The 19,993-nt window shown below is 39.5% G+C and overlaps 1 protein-coding gene across 2 annotated transcripts; it reads left to right on the top strand.

The window, feature by feature from the left end:
• The first annotated feature begins 1,600 nt into the window (after positions 1-1,600).
• Positions 1,601-19,379, top strand: cul2 (cullin 2). 2 transcript variants are annotated; one of them, XM_078938687.1, is made up of 21 exons: positions 1,601-1,714; positions 4,382-4,522; positions 5,320-5,422; positions 5,518-5,612; positions 8,088-8,193; positions 8,599-8,681; positions 9,766-9,862; positions 9,968-10,078; positions 11,432-11,594; positions 11,676-11,800; positions 11,877-11,984; positions 12,068-12,127; positions 12,222-12,350; positions 14,675-14,761; positions 14,846-14,998; positions 15,078-15,155; positions 15,236-15,302; positions 15,386-15,588; positions 15,687-15,788; positions 15,899-16,015; positions 18,645-19,379. In XM_078938687.1, exons 2-21 carry the CDS (start codon positions 4,404-4,406, stop codon positions 18,774-18,776), a joined length of 2,238 nt encoding a protein of 745 aa, XP_078794813.1. In that variant the 5' UTR covers positions 1,601-1,714; positions 4,382-4,403; the 3' UTR covers positions 18,777-19,379. The 2 variants fall into 2 exon arrangements, with proteins under 2 accessions (XP_078794813.1, XP_004080936.1); XM_004080888.4 differs by lacking the exon at positions 1,601-1,714 and adding an exon at positions 2,663-2,945.
• Positions 19,380-19,993: the final 614 nt, after the last annotated feature.

Genomic DNA, 19,993 nt, shown 5'->3' with positions numbered 1-19,993 from the left:
TTTATTCCATAAGACAGGGGCTTGGTGGCTAAATGCTCTACCTCCAACCGTACTTTTACTAATTCTAGAAACCACAAGCAGACATGCATTTTGTGAGGGAGGTGTTCTGTTTGGTTGGTAAGGCACTATGAGGTCCTTAATATAGGATGGGGTCATACCGTGTAACGCCTTGTAGGTAAGCAGGGGAATTTTAAACTTGATTCTAGAATCAACTGGGAGCCAGTGAAGTGAAACTAACATAGGAGTGACGTGTTCTCTTCTGTTAGTTCCTGCTAACGATCTTGCTGCTGCCTCCTCAACAAGCTGAAGACTTTTTAAGGAAATTTTAGGACATGCTAACAAAGCTAACAAAGAATTACAGTAATCCAGCCTAGACGTAACAAATGCATGGATGAGTTTTTCAACATCACTTTTAGAGAGTATATTTCTGATCTTAGCTATAATGAAGTGAAAAAATGCAGTTTTGCATGCCTGAGATATGTGAGCATTAAATGATAAATCCTGGTCAAATAGAACCCCTAGGTTTCAAACTGTGGAGTTGGAGGCTAAACTCACACCATCCAGAGAGACTATCTGAGCAGACAGAGCATCTCTGAGGATTTTAGGACTTAGTATAATGACCTCAGGCTTTTGTGGGTTCAGAAAGGAGGTAATCAATTGTCATCCAGGTCTTGATGTCTCTGATGTAGGCATTCAGTTTCTCTCCTAGATTAGAATACTTGTACTTGATTAATAATAATTAAAAAAGATTAGCTCCCAGTCGCATTTCCCAACAGTTTTGCCTCCTTTATCTGTACTGTTTAAAGAATGGATCACTCCACGTTCACAAAAAATTATGTTTTCTTCAACAACAGCTTCCCCCATCTGAATTACAGCGACATAAAATAAAAAATGGCGGTTAAGTTCAACTCTGTGTTATTTAGATACTTTGCCATTACAGACAATAACGATCTTGACGAACCGTAATATCATGAAAACCACACAGATTGGAATCCTCCTCACTGTTTGATCTATTTTTTTTTTTTTTAATGGCAGTAAGTAAAGACTAGAACTGAGGACATTTTACTCTGAGGAGACGCTTCCGGGCTACTGCAGCTAAATTATGCATTAATAACACCTCTGTATAATGTAATAATATAATATAGTTAATTGATTTCTTGTTAATTGGCGTCATTCTTGTAAACTAGGGAGTGAACTGCTCCCATGCAAAACTGAAGAATGAGAGTGGTTATAAAATTCAAAATAAATGTTGTTTAAACATTTGTTTAAACAAAAGAAATGAGAGATTTGCACAATGTTGCATGAAATAGTCTATATAAATGTATGTATTTAATACAATCCACATGGATTACAGGAAAATATTTTTAGATGTTTTTAGGAGAGATTAAGGATATATATATTTGTATTGCTGTTACTGTCACAAAACAAATAAAAAAATCACATTTGACAACAAATAACTTTAAGAGAAAACAGCAGGGGTTACCTGTCTGAACTGGACCAACTGGCGTGTTTGTGGCTCCTACAATTAAAAATTGTGGGTTGTTTGTAAATGGCTGGTTATCTGTAACGCCCTGAAGATCCGAAGGGGAAAAGTCGAGATGGGAATCAAAACACAGCCCTGAAAGACCAAGGAAAACACAAACCAGTGGGTGTGGAGGTGGTCATGTTAACCACTATCGACATGTTTACCTGCATTACTGTTGTTAGTTTGCAGGTAAGAAGGAATCAAACTGGGAGAAGCTGGAGCTTATTGTGACTGATCACTCTCTTCTGTATTTAGCTGCATCACCCTGGAAGTCATTCTATGGAAAACAAGACTGTATTTGTATAAAAGAAAAATGAAGATTTATATAAAGGAGCATCTGATCCTCCTTTTTGTAAAATAACAGCTTCCTTCTTTAAGCAAGCAAAAAAAAAATACTCTTGTAAGGAATTCAAAATATACCTCAAGTTTTTGGTAAAAGCTAAAAACAACTTCTTCTGGTTGAATATTTTCCATTTTTTTCTAACAAAGCAGAGCAAAACAAAACAAAAAAATTGCAAATTTATAGTTAAAAATGTTTTGATTAACAAAAATTTGTGTCCAAAATGCATTAATTTTACCAGCTATGATATATTTCTTCAAACAAGCACTAAAACTAACTTTAGCTAATCAGGGATGTAGTAAATAAAGAACAACACTGTAAGTACTAATAGTCAGTTATGACATTTGAACGTTTTTTTTTAACTAATTGATTCAATACACAGTCTGACCTTCAACAAAAATAAAGAAACATTTGGGATTTAGTTTGAAGTAGCAGGCAGTCAGGATGTATTCAAATTTAAGCGGCATATTCTTATGGTGGTGGAAGCCAAACAATGCATGTTTTCAAAGCAAAAAAAGGGAGAGTGAAAATTTGTAATAAAAGAAATCACAGAAAATTTACCAAAGAGATTAAAGAACGTGCAAAGCCAAGCTACTTTGGCACAAGTAGCTTCTGGAAAAACCTTTACTTATTTAAAAGTGAGGCAAATATGAAGTGTTTATTTTTTGTATTTATCAATTAATTTAATTTGTATTAAACACAAATGGAATAAATGCACATTTCCCCTCAAAAAAAATAGAGCATATAAAAACAGAATACACCGGTGTTTGAAAAATTCGATTCCTTAAGGTTTCCGTAGTTTTGGGCGATACCATTTTTTGGTTGGGGTTTTTCTTTTAACGTTGCCGCGCTTTAGTTAATGTAAAGCTTATATCTATGATCTGTTGTTAATGAATTTATATTAGATACAATTCAGACAAATTACTGTTTCCTAAAATTCATACAAAGTATAAACACTTGTCTGTAACGTTCACCTAAGTCAAGTGGTATATTCCTAGTGGTTGGGAAGACCTGTGAGTCAAATCAGTACTGTGACAGCGGAGAAACCGGAGTTTTTAAACAAGTAATTACTGAATTAAGGTTAGTTGTAAAGTCTTTGCTTATAATAAGTAATCAGATTTTTTCAACATCAGCGCCACGCTTTGCCGTAATGTCAAGGTTTACGTAGGGAAACTTCTTGTATGACAATTTGCTAACTATAGCTGAGCAATCGTTAGCCGCCAGCTAGCTGGCTAATTGCTAGCTTTTGCCTTAAAATTGCCTTCAGTTGAACAGGAAGAAGTGACATGCTAACGCGCAGTAAGCTAGCATTTTAGCTCAACATCCTATTTTTGGATTGGCATTCCGCTAGCTTGTACCTTTTTTTTTTTAGCTAGGTTCAACAAACATGTCAGAGGGATGCTAAAATGGAGAGACAGCATTCGGTAGCATAATTGTAGTCACAATAAATATTGACGTGGTTTTTCAAGACAAATGTTGAGATGTTTAATGTTGCGTTATAGCAATTGAAATGAATGACGACAAACATGAAAGAACACATACAGGGCCTTCTTTCTCCCACTTGACGTAATAATTACAACTGCTTGCATTAATTTGAACGTTGATAGATTTTTTATGAAGTGTTTCGCTGCTGCTCAGAGGTTTTCTCTTTACTTTTCTCCAAAATATTTAGCTGTTAGCCTCTTCTTGTTGAACAGAATGATTATCAGACATAATAGTGCTATGGAGTGTTGTTTCCATGATCAAAAGAATTGTTTTAAAAATGTCCTTGTTACTATGTTTTATTTGGTAAAGATGTTCAAATCGTGTTATTGGTTTAATTTCCCAGGTGCTGTTTTGAAATCCTCGTATACTTTTGTTTTGTATTTGATGATGCTTCCTTCTTCTTCTTTTTTTTTACTATCAGTTTCTTTTTTGTCATACAGCCTTTATTTTGGTGACTGTGCTGTCAAAACAAACATTTAGAGACCCACTCCAGTAAAAATTGTGTTTGGTGTTTATAACATGTTCTTGTGGCGTTTTTCTGATGGTGGAGGACATAATATAAAGAAAATTGAACCTAAGACTGCATTTCAGAGTATTTTTTAAATTCAAATTGTTGTGAGTCAGGAGCAGATGAAAAACTGCTGTCTGAAAAAGATCGTATTTGTGACGTAGAAGCTACAGTGACCGGGCCACAAGCTCCCTGCTCCATTCCATTCTGATGCATTCATGTACGTCTCTGTTTTCCTCGTCTCAGCTGGAATCTGGCTCAAAACTGTACAGCTGGATTGCTCCAATATTGCTTCCCATTTTTGTTGCATTGGTAATGTTGGGCTTGGTGTGTGAGGGGTTGTACGAGAGTGGGAGAGTAGATGGGTGATGGAAAGTGGGGCGGACTGCTCTGCAGAAAGTATGGCCTAGAAAATGAAAGTTTTTTTTTTTTTAATTTTTTGGACTTAAAAGCTGCATAATCATAGTTAAAGGAATGGGACTTTAACATCTTTCAATATTTCCTGTTCTTTTCTTCTTTTCAGTCAGGCTGAAGGAAAAACTACAATGTCCTTAAAGCCGCGGGTGGTGGACTTTGATGAAACATGGAACAAGTTACTGACGACAATCAAGGCTGTTGTGATGCTCGACTATGTTGAAAGAGCCACCTGGAATGACAGATTCTCGTATCCTTTTAAAGATTTTTTTTTTTTTAAAGATTGTAGGCAATTTATAGCGGTGGTCCCAACCTCCAGGCCAGTCCGTGGGAGAGAGAAAAAAACACGACCTACATTTTTTCCCATTTTCTTTATCATCTGATTTTGAAAGAAGTTTTATTTGGGAAAAGTCCTCGACTCTCTTCACCACATTCCACTCATTCTTGATGCATGTTAAGTTGCTCGATCACGTTTAAAAAACCATCCTCTACTTTCTTAAAGCTGCTGCTCCGACCGTTAAATTGAGACCCCCAGGCTGGCAAAGTTCATTAAAAAAAACACATATGGAAAGTTTGTTTCAGTAGAAAAAAGTTTTAGGGACCAATGTCTTATTTATTCATTTATTTTTTATATTTGTGGAACCCTAAAAGTCTGACGAGGCTGAAGTTGGCATCAGATTTTTTGGCCTCTACTTTGACAGTTATGGGTTACGGGAAAATCTATATCCCTTTTTAATGGTTCCTACTTGAAATCTAGTGTACAAATAAAGTTTAGAGAAGTGGCAAATATTTCACAGAGGATGAAGATCGACTTTACCCTCAAAAGTTAAGGAAAACCTTTAGCTAAAAAAACAAATCGGACGGCCACTTGAACCTCGTTTCTTGTCTGACATTAAACCGGCCCATGGCCTGAAAAAGGTGCGGACCACTGTTTTATAGGGTAGATGGGTTCTTCATCTTTTTCTAAATACAGATTAGCTATTGTTGAGATAAATGTGTCTGAAAAAAGATGTTTTCTTGGTTTGTGATCCTGACCTCAGACACCAGCGACATTTATGCCTTATGTGTTGCATACCCAGAACCCCTGGGGGAAAGATTATACACGGAGACCAAAATTTTTCTTGAAAATCATGTCCGACAGTTATACAAGGTAAGCCTTTCACGCTCTTGCGGGAGAAAAAAAAGAAGTGCTTCTTCCCCCATAAGTTCTTGCTTTTTAGTAATAATATCTGAATGTACTTCTAGAAAGTTCTGGAGTCGGAGGAAAAGGTTTTAGTGATGTACCACAGATACTGGGAGGAATACAGCAAAGGCGCTGACTACATGGACTGCTTGTACAGGTAACTGTATTTTTTGACATCTACCAGCATGCAACAGGGTAGGGCTGGAGGACACTGCTACATTACTGAATCCATCCAGAATATATTCAGCTGTTAGATCTATTTATTTATTTTATTTCTATCCAAAACCAATTTAGTTAAGTTAGGGAAACCTGTTTTTACCAAAAAAAACTGTTCATTTGGAATACGGTGGAATTTTAATTCATGTTCATTGTAACATAAATAAAGGAAAGAATTTTTCAGACACAAAATATTGAAACAAAGAAGTTCTTTAAAGGGAAATCCAGAGGTATTGGATCCATCTTTTGTTTATTTAAACTCCCTTACAGCACTATAATAATTGATCCTTTGTAAATTATTTTCATTTTTAAAGGATAAATATTTAATGAAATGCCAGACACTGATTTTTATTGCTTTTTATACATTTAAATATCATTTGTACTATATGTGATATAGTGGCTTCTCACTATATCACAGTTCATCTTTTCCAGCCCTTTTTCTGTTTGTTGGTGCACTGTGTTCTGTGTCCTGATTGGCTGTAGACCCTGTCAGTCAATCTCCTCTGTGCCGTGTCTCCTGTATAGAATGGGATCAGCTTGATAGATGGATGTATATCTTCAATCCCAATCAGATCTTTGTTTTCATTCCATAATCCTGGACTCATTTTTATACGAAGGTTTGAACTTTGAGAGTTTAAATAAGAGAGAAAAGGGTGAAAATATTCATATCTGTCTGAGAAAAGTGTATCAAATGTGTAGTTAGGAGTTTTACAGCCTTTAAACATCTAAAATATTGTACTAAACAGACATGACTACTTCACTGATTTCACCTATCGTGGATTATTTTTAGAGTTACTTCTGAGGGAACACTGTATACTAAAAATCAATCAATATTCTGCCATTTTATACTAATAATTACACTGCCTGCATGACTTGTATTGTTATTTATACTACTATATTTATAAAGATCGCTAATCAGGGATGCCAGACAACTAAAAATTCGCATTTGATTTTTCTGCATTCAGATACTTCTTCCATCCTTAATCTTTAGTAAATGATTTTAATTCTCGAGTCTCATGTTTAAACTAATACTTCACCAGACACTAATTCTAACTATTTCAAATATCATCTTGCAAATTCTAATATGCTCACAGATGTTTTCTGTTCTTAACTGTATGGTTTTCTGATGTGTATTTATTCCCCTTACCTCTGCCCTTGCACTTAAATGACTTCATAGCGTTTTGTAAATGAGACCAGTGAGTGTTTGACTGTAACCTGAATTTTCAACAAATTAGTGCAGAAACAGTGGAAAAGGAGGAGCAGCCAAAGGAAGTCAGACAGACCATCAGTCAAAAAAGGAGGAAAAAAATGTCAGTTTGGCAACAAACCCCAAAGCCCTCATTCATTAGACCCACTCCAATGAAAATATTTATGCAAATGTTTAATATTTTCTTTTGCAACACAAAGTTTTGTGTGCAACGTGGTGGCATTAATATTACTCCATGCAAATTGAGCTCAATTGCATTTCTGAGTATTCGTTTATACAAATTGTTGTGAATCAGGGGTAGAGGAAAAAAGTTTTTTAAAAAAGAGCTTATTTGGGACGTAGAAAATACGCTGGGCGTGCCACACACTTCCTGCTCCGCTCCATTCTGATACATCCACTCGTAGACAAATAGATCCATGCACGTCTTTGTCTGAGCTTGCATCTGGATCAGAACTGTTTGGCTGGATAGCTCCGATATTGCTTAACATTTTTGTTGTACAGCTAATGTTAGGTTGGAGGTGTGAGGGGCTCTAAGCCAGCAGGAGAGTGTAAATAGAGAACTTTCAGGAGCTGGGAGGGAAAGGGGGGTGGGGATGATCTGCACCGTCAGTCCCTCAGTCCCGCCCACAGCTCAATTTTTAGTGGGCCACTGCTGCTCAGCAAACAGGTTTTTTGGATTTTGGCTAAAAATTGCATGGTAAAGAAAATAATCTGGGAACGCTTTAAAAATAGATGAAAAGATGATAATAGGATGTGAGGATACACGGTAAATATTTGGATGTTTCCACCTGTCATCTGCTTCGTCAATCCCCATTTGTGTCAAAAATAAGAACCTAAACAGCAACTCTGTACATTTATTTTGCACTAAAGATTAAATAAAAATCTAACCTTATGATTTCAAAATGAACTCCTCCTAAAGTTAAAGTATTTTTGTCCATTGAACGGCTGAAGTATGAGGATGTTTGCAATCCAACGGAACACCAAACTAGTTATAAAGTGAAAGACTCTTTCTAAATGTTTACATCTAATTTCTCAGGTTTTGCACAGATTCTGGATTTAAGTGTAATATTTTCTAAATATTTGACTGATTAGAGGTTTTTCTTTTCTGTTCACTCATCATGAAATTGACTTTCTTTTAATGTTGCAATTTTGTAAAACTGCAGAAACATTTTCTTTTTAACATGTTTCTGCCATCCACTCATTGTACAGGTATCTCAACACACAGTTTATCAAGAAGAACAAACTGACAGAAGCAGACCTACAGTATGGTTATGGCGGCGTGGACATGAACGAGCCGCTCATGGAGATTGGAGAGGTAGATTTGTTCTCCTTCTTCTTTTCTTACATCAAATCACGGGAGGGGGGAGAATCTCTGAGTGACCTCATGAACCCAGACATGTGTTTGTCAGTGCTTTTGCAGAGCTCTTTAAAATGAATAAACCCGATCTCTAAACATCACCAGTGTCTTCCATAATGTAGCTACGAGGCTAAAAAGCTTCTCCTCCGACGAGCGGCAGGAGTGGCAGGTTTAAGAAAACTCTTTTGGATCATTGTCGAGCTTCCAATGTGATACATTTCAAATTAGAGGCAATGCACACATGTTTCTTAAACCAATGTCGTTCAGTGTGAATGCAGCTTTACTGGGAGAGACCGAAACATAGTAATGAATAATAATTATACACACAGAAAGCCCTGTAACACTTGTGTCTTTTCTTTCCAGTTGGCTCTAGACATGTGGAGGAAGTTGATGATCGAACCTCTTCAGGCCGTCCTGATCAGGATGTTGCTAAATGAAATCAAAAAGTATGTTTGTTTTGTTTATACTAATTGTTAGTTATTATAGTAATGTGATTGATCAACTCAATGACCATGTGGTAGTGTCCATCCTGAAAAACTTTACTTAAAAACCAGTTTTTGTATGGGAACATTTCTTTATTTTTTACCCCATCCCTCATTTATTTATTTATTTATTTATTTTTTACTTGTCCTGTCCAACAGCTGGGCAGGCAGATGAGAGCTGACGGCCTCTTGTGTTGGACATATTTTACTTTAACAAGAGGGGTTATTAATCTTCAGACAAACCAAAGGTCTGTCTGAATAAACCCCTTTTGTAATTGAGGCCAAACTTTATTCATTTCAACCATGTTTGAAAATCTTTGGTGTTGGACCGGACAGAAAAGGGAAGAAGAGGGAGGGATGTTAGAGAGGGGGGGGGGGGGGGTACGAGGGTGATAATAGGAGGGGAGGGGGATAAGACAATGAAGCAGCATAGAGCAGCAAGTTTACTGGTTGTTTATCATTACGGTAAGGTTCAAATGTAGTACAAAAAGGCCGGGGCCTGTCCACACACACACTCAAATGTTAGAGTGCAGTTAAATATCCCCAGAGTTACTTTAGTCTCACACTCTTAAAGTTATTATTATTAAATAAATGTATTATTAAAATTCAATCCTGTTTTTAAATTCCTGGATTAGTTTGAAATAAGCGACTTTTCATGCTCTCAGGATTTTCAGAATAAAATCTCAGAGTGAAAAACAGCAGCTCTGACTGCACATCAAAGTTGACTCAAGTGTACATAATGTGAATTAACATGGAGCTATGGATGTGATTAAGTTACCCACAATTCCTCTGTGGGTGTAAATAACAGGCAACAATTGCTGAGGCAGATTGAGAATGTTGGCCCGAGCAGATCGGATAACCGAACGCGGAGCTCTACGATTTCTGGTTTGAGCTTTGGAAGTCCAGAAAGCAATTTTTTATTTTAAATTTAAATCCCCACATTCTTTCAAATTTTGGGCTTCATTGTTCGCCGTCCAGTTGGAGCACGTCCGCCGTTAGAAATATAATATCGTTCGGTCATTACAGCTGTTCTGATTCTTTCTTACAGTGATCGCTGTGGCGAGAACCCCAACCAGAAAGTCATCCACGGCGTTATCAACTCCTTTGTTCACGTTGAACAGTACAAGAAGAAGTTTCCGCTAAAGGTGAATAAAAAAAAACATCACTACCTTGGTAAATATCCCCCTAAAACCGTAATTATTATGAATTAAAAGCTGATTTTTTGGGGGGCGGGGGGTTCTTTGTTGCAGTTTTATCAGGAAATCTTTGAAGGGCCTTTTCTGATGAAAACCGGGGAATATTACAAGCAGGAAGCCTCCAATCTAATGCAGGAATCCAACTGCTCTCAGTACATGGAGAAGGTAGGACAGCCGGGAAATAACTCAACCAATGCAGCCGTGGGAAACGCTCCGGCTGGCAGCAGGAAAGCCCGGTTCGGCTTTCGGTTTGTTCCCAGACGGGGGCTGTGATTGTTGTAGAGGATCTGTTGACGGAGTATTAGCTCTGCTTTTAACACAACAGTGACCCCTGGGCAACTGTTGTCTGCAGCTGCCATGACTGCTGGAACGCTTTGGTTCTGATCCAGGAGGACTTTAGTTGCTATGCTGAACAAAGATGAAACCAGCTTCTAGTTGAATTTAAGGGTTTTGTTCTCTGTGTCACATATTTTTAAATCCTATCTCCCCTACACTCATTCTGGGTTTTTCTGCTGATAATTCATCTAAATGGTGCATTTTTAAAGCTAAAAGTCTCTTTTGAAGCCCTTTGAAGGGGGGTTTGCTTATAAAAGATGCTACACAAAACAAAGATGACTGACCTGAATTTGCCCACAAAGCCTTGATTTTTATTTATTTGTTTTTTCAAAAAATAAAAAACCTCTTGTTTACTGAATCTAATTGATATTCATTTCAAGGACTCAGCCGCTGCCTGTCTGTCACTCACACAGCTGTAGTGTCTATCACACAATCTATGTAATTGATCTTAGTTATCTGAGATGAGACCCAGTTGGTTGCGTTTGCGCTTTATGGGCACTATAACTTACACCACCCTGAAGCTGCGTTCACACCACATGTAGTTTGCGCGACTGGGTGTCTACTGTCAATTCTAAGTCAGTGTACGCAATCAGAGGTCCTGCGGCGCAAATTGACTGGTGGGTGCGGCGGGATAGACTAGCAGTTTCAGGTGGCACAAAGCGGAGGAGCGTGATGTTTCCAGAGTTCAAATATCTGAACTTTGGCGAAGAATTCACACGAGCGATTAAGGACTTAGTTTGGGCCTGTGACACGTTAATGGATAGATCAGCAGAAGGAGTCCAAAACCAACATGGAGGAGAGTCTGATCGTTTTCTTCCCCAAAACGTATGATATTTTTCTTATTTGTATTGAGACAACTCTATATGAGATATACAGTCAAAGCTTCCTTGGAACATTGAGGCTAAAAACGATAGACCGTAGCTCCTCCCACACACAACAGAATCGCCAAGTTTATGGGCAGATTTTTGGACAAGCGTCGAGCAGCTAACTAGTTGCACGTCAAAAGAAAAGAGGGATGCGTGAATTTGACCCATGAATCACATTTGCTGTGAACGCACCCTTAGACCTGGCATTTGTTAGTCTGCTACGGTTCAGGAGTGAGGATCGTTTTCGGTTGACGCTCAATTCCCACTCAAACTGTGCCAACCGCTGCTCTCTTTGTGCTCGTCTCCGCCCTACAAGGTCTTGGCGCGGTTGAAAGACGAAGAGGTCCGGTGCCGGAAGTACCTGCACCCCAGCTCCTATGCCAAAGTCATTCATGAATGCCAGCAGAGGATGGTGGCCGATCATCTGCAGTTCCTGCACGGGGAGTGCCAGAACATTATTCGGCAGGAAAAGAGAGAAGGTCGGTGTGCCGTTCTTATTTGTTTAGTTCCTGACGTCAGTGATGACGTTTCATTAGCTCATTGGTTGTTGTTTCACACAGACATGGCGAACATGTACACCCTGCTGAGGGCTGTGTCCAGCGGGTTGCCTCACATGATCCAGGAGCTGCAGGTTCACATCCACAACGAGGGCATCAGAGGCACCAGTAACCTCTCTCAGGAAAACGTCAGTAGCACAGCACTGTCTGAATGGGTGCATGTTCTCGGATGCTGAAAAGAATCTGTCCCTCTAATGTGTGTAGATGCCAACCCTGTTTGTGGAGTCCGTTTTGGAGGTCCACAGTAAATTCGTTCAGCTCATCAACACAGTCCTCAATGGAGATCAGCACTTCATGAGTGCCCTTGATAAGGTAACGCAGAGAAAAAGGGAATTATTTCTCCTGTAGAAATAAAAAGTAACACTTAGACGATGATGTTGGCTTCTCTTCCTCAGGCTTTGACATCCGTCGTTAACTTCAGAGAGCCTAAGTCCATCTGCAAAGCTCCGGAACTTGTGAGTACAGACGCAGACACGCAAGCACATGTGCGGTTCGGGTTCCTCGCAGGTCATTGACCGGGTCGTTCCCCTCCTCCGCCTTTCCATGCAGCTGGCAAAATACTGTGACAACTTACTGAAAAAGTCTGCAAAGGGAATGACGGAAAATGAAGTGGAAGACAAGCTGACCAGCTTCATCACAGTTTTCAAGTACATAGACGACAAAGACATCTTTCAAAAGGTAATTACGGATTGTCATTAACGAGTCTTTGTAAAGCCTTAGTCACTCAGGGTTGACCCGTATGGGTGCTGTGGGATTTTGGGTTGTCTAGGTGGGGACGGTGGTAGACAGGTGCGACCGCATGTTAAGGGAAGCGCAGGTGGATCTTCCCTTAAGCCTTGTACAGCCACCTAAAGGGACGTCATAAAAATGGAACGATTCTTGTGCGTGTGGGAAATATATTGTGAAGTATTTGTAAGGCTAATAATACTGCCTTACACCACACTCTAGTCCAGGGATGTGCAAACTACGGGCCGCCTCCATGTTTGGTCCGGCCTCCTAAACAATATCAGATCCACATTGTTTTTGTTTTTTTTTCAGTCTTGCCATGCGATCAAAACCCACATAGAACATATTTGAATCCGTCCTTCTGCCGTCTGTGCCCCAATTTGAGCCAATCTGAAAATCCCTGTCAAGTAGAACAGAAGACAGTGTTTCCTTTCTACGTCGCAGTTCATCTTTTGCGGTTTCGCTCACTCGTTAGAGAGATCATGCTCTTCTGTGTCCTGATTGGTTGGATATCTTGTCAATCAATCTCCTCCATGCCGTGTCTCCTTTACAGAAACACGGAGCTTTTCAGATCTACAGAAATCTTTGATCTTTGTTTTCATTCTAAGATCCTGGACTTAATTACTATAAAGGTTTGAACTTTGAGAATTTAAACAAGAGAAAAAAGTGGGAAAATGTTCATGTCTGTCTGAGAAAGAGGGCAGTGAGGAGTTTTACCGCCAATAAACTTCTGTAATCCTACTCCGGAGATTTCCTCGTTCACGGTTATTTTTAGAACGTAACTCCTGAAATAAACAAGGAAACACTGTGCTGGTGAAAAGGTCACGCAGATACATGTCCAGCTGCAGCAGAAGACCTAAGAATTTGACTTTTTTCATCATCACTGGATGAGAAACACGCGTGCAGCTTACCTACCTTGTAGAACTGTATTTCAAAGAAAGGACTTTATGTTTACCAGTTTGAAGGAGAAACAAATGTTAAGTTAAATGCCATGTGGTCGAGAAGGGTAGGTACACTACCTTCATGCTGGGGCACCTAAGATAAAAAGTTAGGTACAACCAGTGCAAAAATTCTAGACCCTAGAGTCTAGAGCCCCGCCCTCAGAAGTTCATACAGCAGACATTCGCAATGGAAACCAGCCAACATTAGAATGAACTAGACTGGGTGATTGTGGATACGATTGATGCGATGGCTGGTCGCTGTGAAGTATAAACCGGCGTGAGGGACAAACAAAATTTATTTATGTTTTTTTTTACGTTTTATGTTTTTGGATTTTGTCTTTTTTTTACCACATTTTGCCACATTTTAACCCAGGCATCTAGTCATACATGCTATAAAAGAAAATGAATGTGGTCTGCCCTAAACGTTTCCCTGCTTACATCTATCAAGCCCGTCCAATGTCACGCCCCCAAGAGCCATGTACCCCACCGTGATTGGTCGGCTCGTCAGCTCTGCACACAACACTGTAAAAGTGCCGTTCATGCAAAACTCGTACTGACGTTAAACTTTCATATTAAGTTGGGGGCTGCAAATATCACCTGTGGGGTTTGAAAAATCCTGCAGGCCGCCAGTTTGAGACCCCCTGCTTTACTTTTTACTCTTTAACCCCTAAATAACAGGCTCTTTGAACTACCGTAACTCTTTGATGTTATGCACAACAAATGTGATTCCAACAGATTAGGACACAGAAATGCAACATTTTATGTAATGCAACGACGTAAAGCTGCACTTCTTTGCAACAGAATCAGGTGATTTACATCTACTTTATTACTGTAAAGTGTTGCAAATCAGCGCAAAGCCTCTTTTTTCAGCCTCAGAATCCATTGAAATTGCGTTGATTGCGTGAACGGGTGAAGAGTTTTGCATCGTTCACACTGAGCACGACTCGCACGCTTTTCTTTTGACGCTGGTTTCTGAGACAAGCTCTTAAACAAAGATCCTGATTGGTTGATGCAACTTGTCTTTGTCTTCAAAGTTCAAATAATTGAACTCCTGACATGCTGTGACGCCCAAAACACGGGGCTGTCCGGCTGCTGCAATTAGGACCTCTGATTGCATCTGTGCATCGACTTGACCTTGAAACTGGACGCCGCTGACACATAAATTGGCGTGAATATAGCGTTACGCTTGTCCAAAGAGTGTCAGCACTAAATCTTTGGTGTCAAAAGGTTAAGCTGCTGTCTTCAGATATTGAAATGTTTCGGCCCTGGGTGGGATGGCCATTAAACCCTTAATGTGTCGTTTAACTATATAGACTATTTCTCTGTTTTCTGCAGTTTTATGCCAGAATGTTAGCAAAGAGGTTAATACACGGCTTATCGTTGTCGATGGATTCAGAAGAAGCCATGATCAACAAACTAAAGGTAAATTCTGAGCGGTCGGATCCTTGTTTGCCAGTTTTTGTGTGCTTGTTCCTCACTTTCCTAATGCCCCTTCTGGCTTCGCAGCAAGCCTGTGGCTATGAGTTCACCAGCAAACTCCACAGAATGTACACAGACATGAGCGTCAGCGCCGACCTCAACAACAAATTCAACAATTTCATCAAGACTCAGGAGACGGTGGTGGACCTGGGAATCAGCTTCCAGATCTACGTTTTACAAGTACGTGGGGGCAAAGTCGGGGTTTTTTTTTTGCATACACACATAGCAGTTTGTTGACATTTTTTCGGTCTCGTTTCAGGCTGGAGCTTGGCCCCTCACACACGTCCCCTCCTCGACATTCGCCATCCCCCAGGAGCTAGAAAAGAGTGTGCAGATGGTGAGCTGCGCTACTGAGCTGTAGACCGAAAGGAGCGATGACAAGAGCACGCTTTTGACTCCACCCCTCTTTTTTTCTAGTTTGAGTTGTTCTATAATCAGCACTTCAGTGGGCGGAAGTTGACTTGGCTGCACTACCTCTGTACAGGTACCAAACAGTTGGACTTTAATGTGTTTACCGCTGAGAAAACCAAACCTGGGCCAGTTTCAGCTGCAAATTTTCTCCAACAGGCGAAGTGAAGATGAACTACCTGTCCAAGCCCTATGTTGCCATGGTAACCACCTATCAGATGGCTGTGCTGCTGGCCTTTAACAACAGCCAGACGGTGACCTACAAGGAGCTACAAGACGGCACCCAGATGAATGAGAAGGAGCTCCAGAAGACCGTCAAGTCCCTCCTGGATGTCAAAATGCTAAACCACGATTCAGAAAAGGTTTTTGATTTCCCTTTTGCTCGACCGTTTCTAGGTGACAACTTTGCTTCAACCTGTGAAATGTTCATTCGAATGCGTCACCCCTTCTGTCTCCACAGGAGGACATTGAAACGGAGTCTACGTTTTCGTTAAATATGAGTTTCACCAGTAAAAGAACAAAGTTTAAGATCACCACATCCATGCAGAAAGACACACCGCAGGTCAGAGAATCGCTCTCTCTACCTTCCAGCTTTTCTCTGCACGGTTAGCGTGTAGTAAAACAGCCAGATTACGGATGCCGCCGGCGCTTTGTGTCCCTGTGACTTTTCAGGAGATGGAGCAGACGAGGAGTGCCGTAGATGAAGACCGTAAAATGTATTTACAAGCTGCTATAGTGAGGATCATGAAAGCTCGCAAGGTCCTCCGGCACAACGCCCTCATCCAGGAGGTGAGTGGAGATCGCCGTCATTCCAAACGCCACCTGCAACATGGAAAACTGCAGGAACAAGTTGATCCTTTGACGTAATAACTACTTGGTTTTAAATTATACATTAAAACATTAAGAATTCAGTTTAAAAATAGAGTTTACGTTATTTCTAAATATCCTTTATTTTTATCCCCCAAATGTTTCCTGCACATCCCGTCCATTTATGTCACTGAATTTGTTTGTTACAGTATTTCCCATGAGTATTTCTCTTTAATGAACTTGTTTGTTTTTATTCGTTTTTTACGGTGGCCGACAGGCCTCACACTACGTACATAGAAACAACACAACAGCATTACCCGCAACGCAACGGCATAACCGCAGCACAACGGAAATGAGGACTTTTTGTTTCCTACTGGCGGAAAAAGAACAATTCAGTTTTAAACTATTCGGCGCTCCTGAGAGCTACGTGACATTTGGACAAGATTAGGGGGTTTTCTTACTACATAACGTAATTTCTTACAAATATACCTTTGTCTAAAAATAGAAATCTACCCAGCTCTCCACATAGTGACATCTGCATCTAAGGCTCTTAGTCTTTTTTTTTTTTAATTTACGACTTAAACTCTTGTAAATTTACGAGAAATAAGTCATAGATTAACGAGGAAAAACACCAACGTTTTCCGTTTATCGGAGCCTAGCTTGAAGATGAAATATGTGGAGCCTTTTGTGAAGCTTTATTTCCGGATTATTATAGGTTTAAAACAAAGATATTCTGAAACTTTTGATGACTCAAAATCAGATTATTTTTAGTGGAGCCAGCTTTCCTGGGTTCAGTGTCAGTAAAGCGGAGTTTCATATGACAAGGAACTCAGAGACCCGTTTGGGTGTAGAGGACCGCTGCAGCCTTTATTCTCCTTTTCATTCACAAACCCTGAAGTTCATTTGTCACCTTACGTCATGAACCTGTCATCAGATCACCAATGTGGAAGTAAACAGTGTTCCATACGCCCCCTCCTGTAGATGAAACGTCCCGTTTCAACATAAAACATTAAGGATGCATGAAAATATTCTTTTATATTAGCATTAGAACGTTGACAATCCCAAAAAGTGCTCCTCCTCAGACGGAAGCGTCACACAGACGTAGAAAGAAGAAAGCATTGAAGTGGAACGCTGCAGGGACACCCGACGGCTTCACGATCGGGCTGCAGAGATCCTGCAAACCACCCATCAATAAATAAAACATTGATAAATCATGAATCAAATGAGCTTCCAGACATTTGGAACGTCATCAATAAACATTCAGCTCACCTGTTTCATTGAGTTTAGTAGGTCTGCTCTGCTGCTGCGTGGCGTTCACCTGCTGCTCTGTATGCTCACCTCCACTTTAGTCTCAAAAATTACAAGGTTTTCTTCTCATAAATTTACGACTTAAAATCTTGTAATTTTACTTTGTTTTTTTGTGGCCCTAAAACTCCGTCGTATAGAATAGTTTGAATCAGTAAATTCATTGTGCGGTTGCCAATGGTTACTTTTTAACGTTAAGAGCCACTTAAAAAATATTCAGGTTTTTCAAAACAAAATGCAATATATTTAAGCTGATATTTCCTTCATTTACAGAACATTCTCAACTTCCAACAGCAAATACTCTGATGCACTAACAGCAAGTCTTTGTTTTTTAAATATTGAGCTTTTGTTTATTGGTCATAAAAAGCAGTGCAACAGCTATTACATAACTCCAATGTTTAGAGATTTTTATGTGCAGGTATATTTTAAATATAAATATTTGTGAATACTTTTTTTTTTTTCCCGCCGGTAAGAAAACAAAAAGTCCTCATTTCTGTTGTTCTGCGGTTTATGCTGTTGCTGCGGTTATGTCGTTGTGTTACGGGTAATTTCGTTGTGCTTCGGGTAATGCCGTTGCATTGTTTCTTTTGTATGTAGTGTGAGCCCTGTCAGCCACCGCAGTTTTTTAATATTTGTTGTGTAAATGAAGGATGGACAGAAATGTCAAATCCATATTTGAACGCAGGTGTTTGGACGGCAGAATTTCCGACCTCTGGGCCGCTGGTGTTTCTGCTGTCGAGACCTGAGTTGACCAAAACTGAACAGAAATGATCTCCTTAGTGAAAATATATCATCTGAAAACAGGGAATTTAGGGTGTTCTCCATTTTTGTTGGTGTTTTTATAAGGCCTTATTATTCTTGTAAATTTACGACTCTTTCTCATAATTTTATGACTTTATTCTTGTAAATGTATGTAGTAACAAGAAAAAAAAAAACCACAGTCTAACTCCACGTCACGTTAGCCGTGTTAGCGTATTCGCAAAAACACCCAAACTCGTTTGGAACTCCTAAAAAAAAAGTGACAGGCCTTAATGTGTGTTTGTTTTCTCCATTCCTATGATATTATACTCTATGAGTTTTGTGCAATACTGAAAGCTTGTTTTGTTTTGTTTTTATATTTAAGAAATCTGTTTTCTATTAAATCATTGTTCAAATGTCATCACATATTGCCTAAATTCCCCCTTTGTGCTGTTTGGAAGAGGTTTGGAAAAAAATGTTCAAACAAGGAAAATCTGAATTTTCTTGCACCTGCATGTTATTGTAAGCTAACGAGTTTTCCTGATGTTTTATTGGTTGTTTTGTGCAGGTCATCAATCAGTCTAAAGCCAGGTTTAATCCCAGTATCAGCATGATCAAGAAGTGCATTGAGGTGCTCATCGACAAGCAGTACATCGAGCGCAGCCAGACCTCGGCAGACGAGTACAGCTACGTCGCATAGGAGGAGGCGTTCAGGGAACTCCTGCTTACAGACTCTTCAGCCATTTGATTGATGGGCAAACAGACGTTAAACCTTCTAAACAACAGCAGCAACAAAACCCCACTATTGTGGAGCGTCTCCATCATGACCGAAGCAGGACTGGTGCCTCCATCTGTGGAACAAAAAGAGAAGCGATCGTGTCACCTCAGATTAAGCCGGCTTACTCATACTCCTCCTCCAGACGTCTGATTTTGAAGCTGTTTACAACGTCACCAGTGCCACGCCGCTGTGGACGTCAAAGAAAATGCCTGTAGCCGTGGGGGGAGGGGGGAGGGGTAAACAAAAAAAGGAATAGAAATAAAAAACAAACAAAAAAACGAAAATTAACAAATTAGTTGACATCAATTATGCATTGGTGGCTACACATGGAAACCATGCTTTCTTTTCTCACGTTTGCAGTTGTTGTGAGTTCTTTTCTTTACATGTACTGAAGTTAGGAAAACTATTGTAATAAATCTGGTATACTGACTATTGTATCTACTTTCAAATATAAAAAAGAGGTGACAAACATGACATTGCTGCTTGTCAAATAAATAAATAAAAACACTGAAGACTTTTATCTAAGCATGTGTCCATTTTAGTACTTTTGGGTTCATCTCAAATTGGTTTCCTTTTAACAGGAGTGTAAAGTGGGAAAACCCATAAACATCTTTTTAGTTTACTGCCTAAAAAAAAGAATAAAATCTGAAAAAAGAAAACAAAAACAAGAAAGTCTCAGAGTTGAAGTCCTTAAATTCTACCAGAACCGGCAGAACATTCAATTACTGTAACTCTTTGTTAGCAGCGTGTCCTAAGAGTTCCTTAAGAAGTCTCCAGCTTGTTCAGAATGCAGCAGCTAGATTGTTAGCAGGAACTAACAACTTCACTGGCTTCCAGTTGATTCTAGAATTAAGTTCAAAATCCTCCTGTTAACCTATAAGGCCTTACATGGACCGGCCCCGTCATATATTAAAGACCTCATAGTGCCTTACCAACCAAACAGAACACTTCCCTCCCAAAGTGCAGGACTGCTTGTGCTTCCTAGAATTACTAAAAGTACAGTTTGAGGTAGATCGTTTAGTCACCAAGCCCCTGTTTTATGGAATAAGCTCCCAGCTCATGTAAGAGAGGCTGACTCAGTTTCTACATTCAATATTAGACTGAAAACATTCCTCTTAGGACAGGCTTATTGTCAGACT

The sequence above is a fragment of the Oryzias latipes genome, chromosome 20, assembly GCF_053564925.1.
Source record: "Oryzias latipes strain Hd-rR chromosome 20, Olatipes_Hd-rR_3.1".
NCBI lineage: Eukaryota > Metazoa > Chordata > Actinopteri > Beloniformes > Adrianichthyidae > Oryzias > Oryzias latipes.
This window is presented reverse-complemented; position numbering and strand designations above follow the sequence as displayed.